This window comes from Drosophila elegans, unplaced genomic scaffold (genome assembly GCF_018152505.1).
Source record: "Drosophila elegans isolate 14027-0461.03 unplaced genomic scaffold, ASM1815250v1 contig_814, whole genome shotgun sequence".
Classification (NCBI taxonomy): Eukaryota; Metazoa; Arthropoda; class Insecta; order Diptera; family Drosophilidae; genus Drosophila; species Drosophila elegans.
Genome location: NW_024546167.1, coordinates 20,461,833 through 20,475,231, shown reverse-complemented (window position 1 = coordinate 20,475,231; position 13,399 = coordinate 20,461,833). Strand labels below are relative to the sequence as shown.

The 13,399-nt window shown below is 36.3% G+C and overlaps 1 protein-coding gene across 2 annotated transcripts in view; it reads right to left on the bottom strand.

Annotated features, from left to right (window-relative positions):
• LOC108134712 (hemicentin-1) overlaps positions 1-13,399 on the bottom strand; it is an 89,595-nt gene that overhangs the window by 30,014 nt on the left and 46,182 nt on the right. For both annotated transcript variants that reach the window (XM_017255107.2, XM_017255110.2), the window contains exons 4-5: positions 10,875-11,135; positions 10,618-10,814 (exon numbers count right to left, since the gene is read on the bottom strand). In XM_017255107.2, coding sequence (XP_017110596.1) covers positions 10,618-10,814; positions 10,875-11,135 — 458 coding nt within the window. The remainder of the gene's footprint in view (positions 1-10,617; positions 10,815-10,874; positions 11,136-13,399) is intronic.

Sequence of the window (13,399 nt, the reverse complement as noted above, 5' to 3'; positions counted from 1 at the left end):
TTAGTGCTTAGCTCAATAAAAATATACAAACGAAATTGTTTAAGACTTGAATGGTTTAGGTAAACAAAGCCAATTGTATTCCCCCTTTTTTTTCCTGTGCACCTCTTTCGCATTTTTCCAGCAATTTCTTTCCGTTCAGTTCAGTTTCAGCTTCAGTTCAGTTGAACTCTGGTTCAGAAGCATCTGCAACTGCCGCATTTGCTGCAGGAAATGTATCTACATATGTAAACGTGCAATATTCAAGATTGTTGTTCATATTGCTGCCAGTTGTTGTTGCTGTTGTTGTTGTTGTTGTCCAACTGCTGCTGTTGGTTGTTTGCCATTTTAGCTTTTGTAAGTTGTTCCATTTGTTCAGCACTTTGCGTAGTTTTCTTGTTGTGCGTTTTTTCATTTTCTATTTTTTGTTGTTGTTGTATTCCATATACTTTTTCTTTTTGGCTTTTCTCCACCCTGCAACCTCGATAGTTTTGCAGTTCGTTCTGCCACATTTGCTGGCTTTATTTGCCTGCAGATTTTTTATACTTTCGTTTACTACTTTGGCTCCATTTGCCCCCCACTGAAATGTCTTATATGTGCGAAACATACGCGACCGCAGTGGTAGAGTAGAGAAACCTCCAGCCAGTTGGCTGTCAATTGTTATGCACTCTACTAACTTTGGCGGGGTATTATCCTTGGAGTTACCACACATGATAATGATGATTTATGACCTCTCTAACTCAAGGGATCTTTGAGGGAACTTGTAGGAGTGCACATTATTCATGTTTTTTTTGCGCTATTCGATTGGGGAGCTTAGAAAATTGGCAGCAAATGTCAGAAAGCAAGAATATAATAGGGATATTAACAGACCTACTTAAGCTAAACTATTTCCGAAGATAAACACAAAAAAATAAAAGGTTTCAATAAAAGATTTTAAGCAAACAAACAAATTAAAAAATTCAGAATTAACTATATTTAATATTCAATTTTAATGCAAAAATTCTGGTAACAGAGTACCAAAACTTTGACCAAAATTCTTCCGAATTTTCATACCACATGCCCCAAAGCAACATGTGTGCCCTAAAAACTTTACTGCTCCAATGTTATGCCACATTCTGCAGCTTCTCCTGCCTCATCGAAAATTCCTTGTTTGCAACTCTTTTACAGGCATAATAAATTTATATGTGTGCCTTGATATGGTTGTAAATATTTTGCAGCTAACCAAAAAAACCCAAAACAATGTAAAAAATCTATTTAATTTAAAATTGTATTTCTGTCTGCAGGGAAAATAAAGAATTTACTGTTTGACTAAATAGTTTTATATGTAGAAATGGTGGAAAAAACCACAAAAAAAAACTTTTAATTAGCTAACAAAATGTTTGAGGCGAATGGAGAAACGGAATATGTGCAAAAATGTAATTATTACGCCATTCATTTCGTAAAACCAATGCAATTCATATTTCTGGTTAGATTTACAATTTAATTTACACGAAAAATGGACAAATCCCGGGGCCAGTTTTAGACAAAGTGCGCCATGCAATTGATGGAAATCAAGTTTCTGTGGACAGATACTGGCAGAAGTACACAATGGAGTCACCGAACAACTAAATCTGCATAGTTTTCAATTGAAAACGGAAATATCTCTGATTTATTTTTGGTTTTGTGCTGCCATTTTCACTGGAAACTTTTCGCAGGCAGTGGAAATCCTATAGGAGCCGGCTTAAAATGGGTTTTCAATGTCCCGTTGATAGGTGCTCGCGGTGAAAAGACTTTTATAAAAACTACCCCGCCTCAATGAGCATTAAATTTGTCAGCCTAAGCTGTCGGGATTGTAATCGTCATAAAGAAAAATCTCACTTTATAGAGGTTAAACAGAAATGAAGCTTTTGCTGCTGATTTGTGGATTTTAAGTGAGTTTATTTCGTTGAATTTTTATTTTTTTTTTTTGTGTCAGTTATAAGTTAAATTAAATTCCTTTTCAACATATATAGTGTTTATTATTGCACTTACTGCTTCAATATAAAGATGTTCAGCTTCTCTTTTCTGATTTTTCTTTGGTTTTTTGAACATAACTGCAGTAATGAGCTTAGCTATTCAACCTAATGAGGTGTGTACAAAAATGAGAGTTCACATGTCCCCAAATAATGAGGATCCTCTTCGGACATTCCATTTTTCCAACTTCGTTATAAAATCACAAAAAAAAAATTGCATAGTTTTTTCAGCGCAAGCTGATCATCAGTTGCATTCGGTTTTTGGGGTCCCACTGCTCAATTCATTAGTCAGTCAGTGGAAAAATATTTGGACGGCAGCTGCAGCTGGAGATGGGCAGAAATACCAGGCACTGACATTCCTATTCCATTTTTTTCTGCTCACCGAATTTTACCATCATTCTGTGGAGCTGCTCTAGTGCGTTAGCAAAAGTCAAATTTGGCACGAAAATTTTGTAAATAAAATTTTTGGTGCGGCTTGTGCAAATTTGCACACATTGCGCAAATTGCATTGCATTCTCTCTTTCAAAAAGGAGATGAGATGGGTGGCATAGAAAGTATGGGTGGGGCAATGAGGGGGAGCACATAGAAAAATGTTAATATCAATAAAACAAAGTTGGAATTATAAATGTCTCAGTTTATTATACTTTTCAGAATAAATCGAAGTATCAAGCATCCAAGTTTTATTATCAAAAGAATAAAAACAAATGAATAAAAAAAACATTAAACTCGCAAGAAAAATATCTGAAACTAGCTTTATAATATATATATGAATGAATATAGAAATTAATTTAAGTCTTTTGGTTTTCGATATTAAAGTTTTGATTTAATTACTCGATGAAGAACAATATTAACTTTCAAGTTTTTAAGATTTAACAAAGTAAGCAGAAAAAACTATTTAGAATGGTGTTAATAAAATTGTGGGTTTAATTTTGCATAATGTTTGGTGAAAAAAATGTTTAAAATTAAGTTTTAGGTATAAACATCTCTGTATAAGATTTTGAGTTTAATTTTTGCATTACTCCAATTTTAGTTTTAAGTCCAAACTTAAACTTTTAAAATAAAGCTACATAACTTTTTCTGTGTGTGCCTGTCTGTTCTGCAAAAGTCAAACAAATGTGCAAAATTAGCATTTTGACATTTCAATTTTGAATATTATTGACATGTTTACGAGTGGGCGGCCATGAGTGTGCGTGTGTCTGTGTGTGTGTGTTTTGGGGGTATGTAGTAGTGTTTTTGGGAGTGGGTGGATTGCTGGTCGGTGATGCCATATTTCCGTAGTTCTCTGAACCGCTTTCATTGAATCGCAAAATTTACTTTAATTAGCAGCAGATATATAATGATCATTGTCACTCCTGTCATCATCAGTTTGGCAGTGGCGTTTGTTTTGCAGTCTATCCAAAACAATGCCGACTCATTGTCCACCCTTTAACCCCTACTGCCATTAAAACCCCTGAAAACCCCTGAAACTCTGAAAAACCCCCTCTAAACCCTAGAATCTGCGACAAGCGACGCGTGCTGTTTGCACTGTTGACATCATACACACATATCCTCATCATCATCATAGCAACAATAGGACCTGATACGGGGGGATATATATCGCCATCATCATGACTAACAATGCAAAGTTTGTTTTGGTCGTTTGGCATATCATCGAACAGAAGAACATAAGCGAAAGGAGAAATAAAACAGAGGCCCGCAGCAAAATTGAAATGTTTTTCCCATTCCATAAAGAGGCTTTATGCGTTTTGCTGTTTGTTCAGTTGTTGTCAGAGCTATATGGTCATATATGTTTTCATGGGGGAGTTACGATATGGTAATTTAATAATACAGGTATCATTCATTCAATTAAATTTGTACTTTTCGGTATTTGTCTACCAAGTAGTTAAATATGCTTTAACCATTTTAAAATACCTTACCACAAATACCTTGTTTTCTCTTTAACATTTTTGTGCCTCCAATTTTAATCGCCTCAAATGTTAAACAAAGAAAACATTTCATGCAACCTTAGCCAACTTTTAAGGCCTAAGCCAACCCCAAATCTTAACCCCCAACGCCCAAAATTTGAAACCGAAACCGATTTCACAACCCTAACCTTGCCCAAACACCCAAAGTGACCTCAACACCCAAAATCGAGGGAAATAAAAATGAAGCGTCAAAATGTGAGGCGGCATTTTTGGTTTCCTTTTTCGGGGGGTATTCTTTTTCCTTGATGGTTAAAGATATATATATTTTTTCGGAAAACTCGCATACTCACATATCCTTCTTAGACATTTTCTTTTTTATTTTTTGAGGGGCAGAGCAATGCACGATTATTTTCTGGAGACGCCTTTTTTGTTTCTGCTCATTGAAGGGGTGGTGGTGGTGGCCAATGGGGGGAGGGGCAAAAAGTCTGACATAATGTGGCCAAATGTGTAGCCAAACAATAAATGAAAATTGTGTGCAATTGTCGTGCCTTTCATGGCAGTCTTTTTCTTTTGTCTTCGTGTCCCTCCGAGTATCCACAATTTCCTCAACTTTGGGAATGTCACTCAGCTTTTGTTTTTCCCCTCCTCGCTTTCCTTCACCCCCCCTGATTGCTCGCTTTTTTTTGTTGCGTTATTATTGTTGAGCCAGTTCCAGTGGCATTTTGAGTTGCCTGCGTGTCTCGCAATGCGCTCGTTATCCTTTTTATTTGAAGTTTGCTTAATGCCAAGTAAATAGTACCCAACATCCACATGTCCTCTCGTTATCCCCGCACTGTCCTACCGCATTGTTTCATCTTTCGCCCCGGCCGCAAATGGCAGATGCTATCCTGTGGCTGTGTTTTTCCGAGTTTTCCGAGCTTTTCCTCCTTTTCATGGCTTGTTGCGGACTGAAGGGCGACCTTTCCGCCCCTCAACTCCCGTTTATTGACGTTAAGTTGGCTGTTACCTATGACCCCATGGACCTCAGACCTTAGATTCTCCAGACTCCAGACTCCAGACTACGGACTTATCTGCCGCATTATCATCATCATCTTCAATTTAATGCGTCGACGATGCCACTCGACAATCTCTTTTTGTCTTTGCGGCACTTCCTGCCAAAGGACATGTTTGCGTTTATTTTCTGGGTATGGTTTTTTTCCGGTTCGTTCTTTTTTTTTCTGGTCCGTACTCTAATGTAATGCCACTTTATATGCCGCAGTTGATGCCTTTAGAGGCTTTTGTGTTTACGCCATGTTAAGCCTCGAATCCTTGAATGCCACAGCCGCAACAACCTCGACCATTTCTATTTTTACACGCAAATAAAAATTGTTTCTGCAAACTAATTTAATTTAGTGCTAAATAGTAAAGCACTCTCTAATCTAAATCAATAAATAAAAATAAACATTTTAATTGGAAATTAGAGGGCCATTCAAGTGCACTAAATTATTTAATTTTTCTTTAGGCATAAATGTTTTTCAAACTCAATATTGAACTTATTTGAACTTTTTTTACATGCAAACTATGTTTAATTAGGCATAAACAGTTGAGAACCCTCTAACGAATATATAAATATACATTTTGGTTGAAAATTAGAGCAATCCACTTGAATTGTCAATTATTTTCAATGCTTTCGCAGAATTTCTTTATGCATACATATCAACAAAGTTTAATTTTAAACCTATTTTATTAATAAATTACATTTAAATGTATATTTTTCAGTAGGTCATAAAGAATTCTACCTCTTTTTTTAAATAAGAAAATATTGCTTCCTGTCTATAATTATTTTTCTGAGTGCGTGCCAGCTTCTTTCCGGCGTTGCATGTGTATTGGCATTTGCTTGGTTGATTTTCATGTTGTCCCGCCTATTTGCCTGTGACAATCTACCAATCTGCCCCCCATCTTTCCACCCGGCACCACCCCGCAATCGGGGTGTTAAGGCCCAAACACAGAGCAAGGTCGTTTCCCGTTTTTCCATATGCCGCATTTACATTTAACATTTCCATTTCCATTTGAGGACGTGCTTCGGTTCGGTTCGGTTCTCTTTGCTTTTGGTTTTGGCTTGGGCTCGGTTCCGTTCAGTTTTCCTCCCGGCTTTTCCTTTTGGCTTTTTTATGCATGATCTCATCGCTGACTGGCAGGTCATGTGACAGGCCTATACTCCTCTTTGAACCCCACTTTTTCCACTTTTCTCGCTTTTCTTTCTTCTCGGGGGGCTAGACAAAAGTTAATTGCCTGACATTAAACTATGGAAAATGATGGACCCCTGGGAAAGGAGTTGGAGTTGGGAAAATTGAGTTTCCTGAGGTTGCAAAAGCCTGCAGCAAGTATCTCTTAATTATGATTTTTAAAAATAATCTCCATTAAGGCTACTCAAGTTACTTTAAACGCTTTACGAACTCTAACAGCTGTATTAAAATGAATTACATTGATGACAAAGTTTGGCATTAAGCTGTTTTTCCACCATTAATTTACTTAATTCTACTATAAAACTATTTAAATAAAATGCTAAGAATGTATTTAAACTTCTTTGACTTAATTTTATGCTAGATGCTAACATCTAATAGTCTTACTTTTTCCTAACCATTAAGCTACTTTTTTGGGAATTTAAATTGACTTAATTCAGTTCTATGAGATAGATATTCCGGTGGACTTGCACTATTAGATGTGCTTCTTTTTCCAAACCATTTACCCCTTCTGTGAAAATTGTCTAAAAATTCCGCCCTATTTCCGGATTTTAGTATTTTTTTTAGCTGGCGCTAAGCCGCCAACAAACTTAAGCGGTTTTCATGCTGAGGACAAAGATTTGACAGCGGCAAAAAAAAAAAAAAAAAAAAAAACCGAATATAAAGCCCCCTGCCTTGTCAGCTTAGAATCAAAAACAAAAGCCCCCCATACTCCCATATATCCCTGTGTAAAGCAGCTGTCTGTTGCTTGCCTACTTTTCGCAGGTGGAAAATGGGAAACTTCTTTCACTTCAGATCCGATTGGCTTCATAATCAGGAATGGAAGAGGCAAAGGAAGAAGCGACCCTTTGGGCAATAGGCAATACATTAGAGCCCCGCCGGCCAGATTAAACTTGACTTTTGCTTCTCTTCCATTTTATCCCGGCTAGGACACTCTCTGAAATTTGAAATTATTGCCATCGTTGATTTTTGTTGGCAATTTTGTCATTTTGCGGTTATTAGCGCGACAATTTCCACTGCTTTACTGCGATTTATGGCCGGCCATTTGGCAATGAGTTATTACCGGAGATTAGGCCAAGAAGAACGTGGCTCATTTTCTGATTAATTTGTAGGTGTCAATGGGCCACAGACAGAGAACCAGAGAAAAGTGAATTTTTATTGCCCAGCGTAAATCACAGTGAAAAAGGATAACAGCCTTTATTCTGCCCTTTCCCTCTGTTGATTTCAATTAAATTGCTTTTGATTTAATTTCAAAGCTCAAACTGTTGGCTAAGCAAACAAAACCAGAGAGTCTAAATGTTTGGGTTTAAATTTTCTGCACCGAGAAAAAAGAGTTTTCATTGAATTAAATGATTTAGTTATGGCTGTCAAAAAAAAAAATTAAATTCTAAGAAATATACTAAATAGTTTGTTAAAAAGTTTCTTAGTATAAAATGTTTAGTGTTTTTTTAAACGAATGTTTAATGAATAAAGTAAAAATTTCAGGTATAGATTATAAACGCTCTTAAAATCACAATATTTGTTTTTGATTTAAAAAACATAAATTAGATATTCTTGAATTACTGTTCTTTTGCACTACAAATTCTAATACATTTTCTCAGTATACAGCCTACATCTGACCTTTCCAAGTCCCCAACTTTTTTCTCTGACTCTACTCCCTTTGGATTTCTGGCCCGCAGCAACCGCAAAATGCCTGAGGGTTGGCAAAAAAGGAAGAGAAAGACAGGCGGGACACAGACAGGACATCATTTCCCTGTTTGATCTACTTCGGGTCCTGTTCTCTGCTTGCTTAAAAACGCATTACTGGAAGGGAAAGTGGGGAAAATGACAAAGGAAACTCCAGTGAAAACCGGAGGTGACCGCAAGTGGAAAATCCTTAGCCACAATCAGAGTTCACATATCCTTTACCGTCTCGATTCGTTTGTGCAACCTTTTTTATTCCTTATTTTTCCTGCAATTACTAAACATCCTGTTGTTCCTAAAATTTCATTAAAAAACTGGTCCAAGCAACAAATCTAAACGCTGGCAATTAATAAACATTTACAATTGCATATCCAACGAAATTTACTTTGCGGTTCTATGGTTTTCTCATTGCCTTTTTTAAATATTTTCGTAATTAAACCATTCTGTTTGCGCCGATTGACTAAACACTTTAGATAAACATAACGAAATTGATGCCTGTATCTATGGGTATTTATTTAACGTGGCTTATGCAAATGTGGGTGGCTGTGGGCGTGGCCCAGAGGCAAACTAATTAATCCGCAAGCGACCTATATATTCCACACACATTCTTACATGTGTATATATTTTTTAGTTTAATAAATCTATCTCGATTGGTTGCAATCTATATTAAGTGGGCGTGGCCGTTTGAAGAGGCGGTTAATTAGCGTTGCTACGGTCAATATGTGTGTAGGTCTAATATATACATATATATAAATGCGTTGGTGTTGATTTGACTCAATCAGGTGGGCATTACTCATACGACATGTGTGACGACGTTGGGGGTTGGCTTTAATGCATTTCCAGCCGCTGTTTCTTGTGTAAAAAACACAATTATTAGTTATGTGCAGTTGTGTGTGCTTTGATTTGTTTAGAGATTTCTAGTTCTATTTGTATGCAGTAGGGTGGAGGATTTATTCAAGTTTTCTTCTTATAGTTGTCATTAATTCATGCTTTAATTCTTAAACTTATTCATTCATTGTATATTAAATTGCTATCCTATTTCTTCTTACTATTTAACTTTGGAATTTATCACTATCTTTTTCCGCAATTAGCGCAGTCTTCTGCCCACTTGTATTTTGTCCGCCCTCCACCACTCATACTAATACGAATACTAACACTGACTCTAGGCCATTACAGCCGCCCTTGCATGTGTGTGTTGTTTTTGAATTAATTACACAGTTGATAGCCATGGCTATAGGTAAGAGTACGGCTATAAAACCAATGGTACAGAGAAAGAAAAATAAAGTTGCATGTTTTAAATATATTTTAAGGGGTGCTCAAAATTGCCCTACAACAGTGCATTTACCAACACAATTAAAAGAAATACGCAGACATGTATGGAATGTGGAATTGGAAAAATATGTTTCATTTATATTAGCGATGAAAAAAAAACTCTATCAGCATCACAAAGAAAATCAAAATATTGTTTGCGTATACTGTGTACAATAGCGAAAATAAATGTACTTTATTTATGCACAATCTTTATTCAATTAAAAAAAAAATACAATATATTTTTTATATGGGATTTAAAATCCTTAGTGACTAGACTTCTAGTTTGAGTGCCCACATGATTTTGTTTCAGTGCACAGGTGTAGGCCCAAACACTCGATTGCCACGCCATGGCGGCCGGGGCAATATTTCACTTTATTTGCCTTTTGATTAGCCCTAATAGCCAGCGTTAACAGCCAGCAGGTCACACACACACACACACTCTTGCACATCCACTAATACACCGCCACTTGTTGCAATAACAAGAAAAACAACAACAGTAGCAACAACAATTTAACAACAACTGCGACGAGTGGCACATAAATTTGTATTCTAATTACTTGCGTTCAGTCAGCAGCAGGTCGTCGGTTCAGGTCAGCATTTGTAATTTATGTGCCTGGCTTTGTTGGCTTTTTAAAAAAGATATATGCGATTATGCGATTGCTGGTCGGTCGTGTTGCTAGTTGCTGGTGTGTATTTTGCGTTTCGTAGCATTGCTGGTTGCATCTAAATACTTTAAACGAAATGTGTCATGTGCATTTGGAGGCAAAATTGCGAAAAACATAGGGTTAAGCGTCTGGGGCTGGCTGTTCATTGTCTCCTTCCTTCATTATGCTAATGTACATAAAATTCAGATGGTGTTACACATACGAGCAAGCTGGTAATTGTAATTGCCGCAAAGCATGCAAATTAAGAGAAGGTCGACTTGGCGGATGGATGACTCCGCCTGGAATCGTTTTAAAAAAAAATATTAATAACCGAGAAGACTCTCCCAAAGTTTCTAATTAGCAATGGTCAAGCGTTGCAATTTATGGGAACTATTTACCATGTCAGAGTGTGGAAATTATTAATGATGCTCAAGTGGCTTGGGTATGAGTAATAGCAAAGATTATCAGGGGAATGGATATATGAGTGTTAACGCTTTATGAACTCTTCACTGATAAAAAAAATTGAACAATAAAAATAAATATCTGACTCTTGATTTCAAATAGTTATATAAAATTAGTATTACATCTTTAAATTAAATACAATGTATACATAATATTTATATGATTTAATATTTAACTATTTAAATTAATGTGGAAACTATTTGATTAGAAATATTTTCTATTTTATTTAAATCCCTTTTTTTAAATCAAAATATTGCTTAAAATTAAATAAAATTTTCATTAAAATTAATTCCAAAAATAGTCAAATAGTTTAATAGATGTTCTTCGTGTATTTGAAGAGTCAGCTATAAATGTTTATATACACCTGATTATGCCATAATGCTTTTTAATAAAAAAACAAAAGTATAAGCAAAGGACTACTCACAGTTAACATTCAAAGTGGCAATCGCCTCCAATCGTTTTCCCTCGTTCATAGCACGATTTCTCACTACACACTTATACTTGGCACCATCATCTTCCCGGCGTGGGATAATGGATAGTGTTGCATTGGTGGGCTGATCCTTGGTGCCGCCCTTTAAAACAGTCGCTGGCAGGGGAGAATTGGAACCCTCGCGATACCAACTTAGTAAACGGTTAAATGTGAGTAAAAATAAATGTAATTAATTAATATGCAAAACATACGTTATGGTGGGATCGGGGGAACCGCCGATGCTGCTGCATGTGAGCTCCATGGGTTTATCTTCGGTGGCCACAGCTATATTTCCGGGCGAGATCACAGGTGGATGCGGTGGTGTGAGGACAGTGAGATTGTGGAACTCCTGATGGACATCCGCACCGGTTCCCTTTGCCTTAATCCGGCACTCGAAGCGTCCATTATCCCGATTATAGGACACATTCTTGATCTGCAGATCGTAAATGCCACGCTCCGGTTGGAAGTCGAGTCTGGAAAATGAAATACAAAATAGTTTTGTAAATAAATAGGTTGTATAGGTTTTAAGTATTTTTACATTTACAAAATCATTTCTATTTTTGTGTTCTTGTGTTTCCTAAGAATATTAAACCTTAAGCTCATAAAAATGTAACCTATAAGCCACTTAATTTGCGCAACGCCCTATAAAGTAAAAAAAAGAAACAAACTTCAAAGCTTAAATGCCAAAATCCAGTCAATCAAATTCCATTTGCCTCAAAATCAATTTATTTTTATTTGAAAACTTCCAGGCTCCCTCGACCCCCCCTTCCCACCACCACTTTCCGCCCTTCAGTAGCCCATCACTAATTGTGCTAATATTGGATTTTCTCACTCTTGTCCTTGATTCGCTTCCTGTTTTCTGCCCGCAGGTAGCCAAACTTTAAACGCTCGTAATATAAATAAATACGAAATGGTAATATTTGACGAAGGAGGCGACAGGACGAGGAGTTTCTGCGTGGAAACGGCGAACGAAGGGAAAGGAACCAACAGCCAACATAAATAAAATCAACGTTCGAATAAATGTTTGCATATTTTTCCTAGACAATTTCCAATAAGAGCCTAAGTCTCTCAGACGCCTGGCAACCCAAGTGAAAGGTAAACAAGCAAAAAACGTAAATTTTCACACAGCTTTCGAAATTTCCCTAATGTTTACCTTATTGTTATTGTTATGTGCCGGACTATTAAGCTCTGAGGGGTTCTTATAGCGTAATTGCTTTGCAGCGCCGTAAACCAAATTAATTGCAAAAATTGTGAAATTGGAAAATCGAAAGATTGTGAGAAAAATTGTAGTTCAAGAAAATTTTGTTTGCCGCTCAAATAAATAAATAAACAAGGCAACACATGCAATCATGTGCAATTTATTTAAACAAGAGAAGCAGTACATTTGTTTTGTTTATCCATAATTCGTATGTGACAATATCGAGAAATTGTTGTTGATTTTGCAATTTTAGCTTTCAAAAACCTTTCGTTTAAATTAAATATTTAAAAATTATTAATTTTATCAAAAGTTTTTGATTTAATTCTTTTTATTTGCCCCATTTGTTCTCCTCAATCTTAAAGCCCAATTATGTTTCTAGTTTGATTTCCAATACATCGAAATTTTACTTCTCTTTCATCTATCAAAATGGAAAAAAAAGAGAAAGGAATGAGACAAGTTTGTCAATTTTCTGTTTTAGGTTCTTGTCAGACATTCATTTTCCCCTCGTTCAGTTTTCCTGTTTTCATTTTGTCAATGTCTTAATATTTCAAGGCCACTTCAGTGTCCTCTTTGCCAGATTTTTTTTATTTGGCGCTGCGATTTTTCACAATTTTTCAATAGGAGATGAGATGATGATGCTGCTGCTGATGATGATTATTTGGTCGTCATCCTCGATGTTTCCTGGGCAACTACTGAAAATTGATGCCGCCCGATTTCGCTTCGCTGAACACTTGGCTTTTACTCGCTGGTCAGTCAGCAGTTTATTAGATTGGCAAACAAGATGCTCATGGTCCCACTCCCATCCCCCAGCAGATACGATTTTCATTTTCCATTTCCCCGAGACTTTTCCGAGTTCATTTGTCAAGCTGCGAGTGGACTTTTGACTGACAACGAAATTGGTTCTCATCTTGAGAATTTTGTGCGAGAATTTTCAGCTTTCCCGAGACATCTTCGAGATTTTAGCACTTTGTGCACTTTTCGTCTAGACACTTTTGCGTTTCTAATTGGTCAGGCTTAGGGCTAAGACTGATTAGCCGCCTGGTCAAATGCTCATTTTATTTACTCACACATTTTACTCGTGTGCTAATTGCTGACAAAAACCGCAGTGGCACTACGGAAAATAAAAAAAAGGAAAATGAAACACTCGTCTGTGTGAAAATTTAATTTGCCAAGCAGCAAACCGCAGCAGGACGAGAAAAAAAAACAGCTGAAGTTGCACAGGACCCTTGCTCTTGAAATCCCTAAATAGAATGCGCAGACGGGCAAAAAAAATGTAGGGGAAAAGGGACATGTACTCGCAAAGAGAATCTATGGGAGTGCATAAAATGTACTCGAAAAAATTTAATGACAAGTAAAATTTGTAATTATATACACCCAAAAAAAAACTAGCTAAACTATAGTTACATGAATTTTAAATAAGATGAATATATTTAATAATAATAATACTTATACTTTAATCCTGCCTGTATTTTATTTTTATGATATACCTATTAAAACTAAACTTTTAGATTTATTTAAAAAGAAAATTCAATTTTTTGC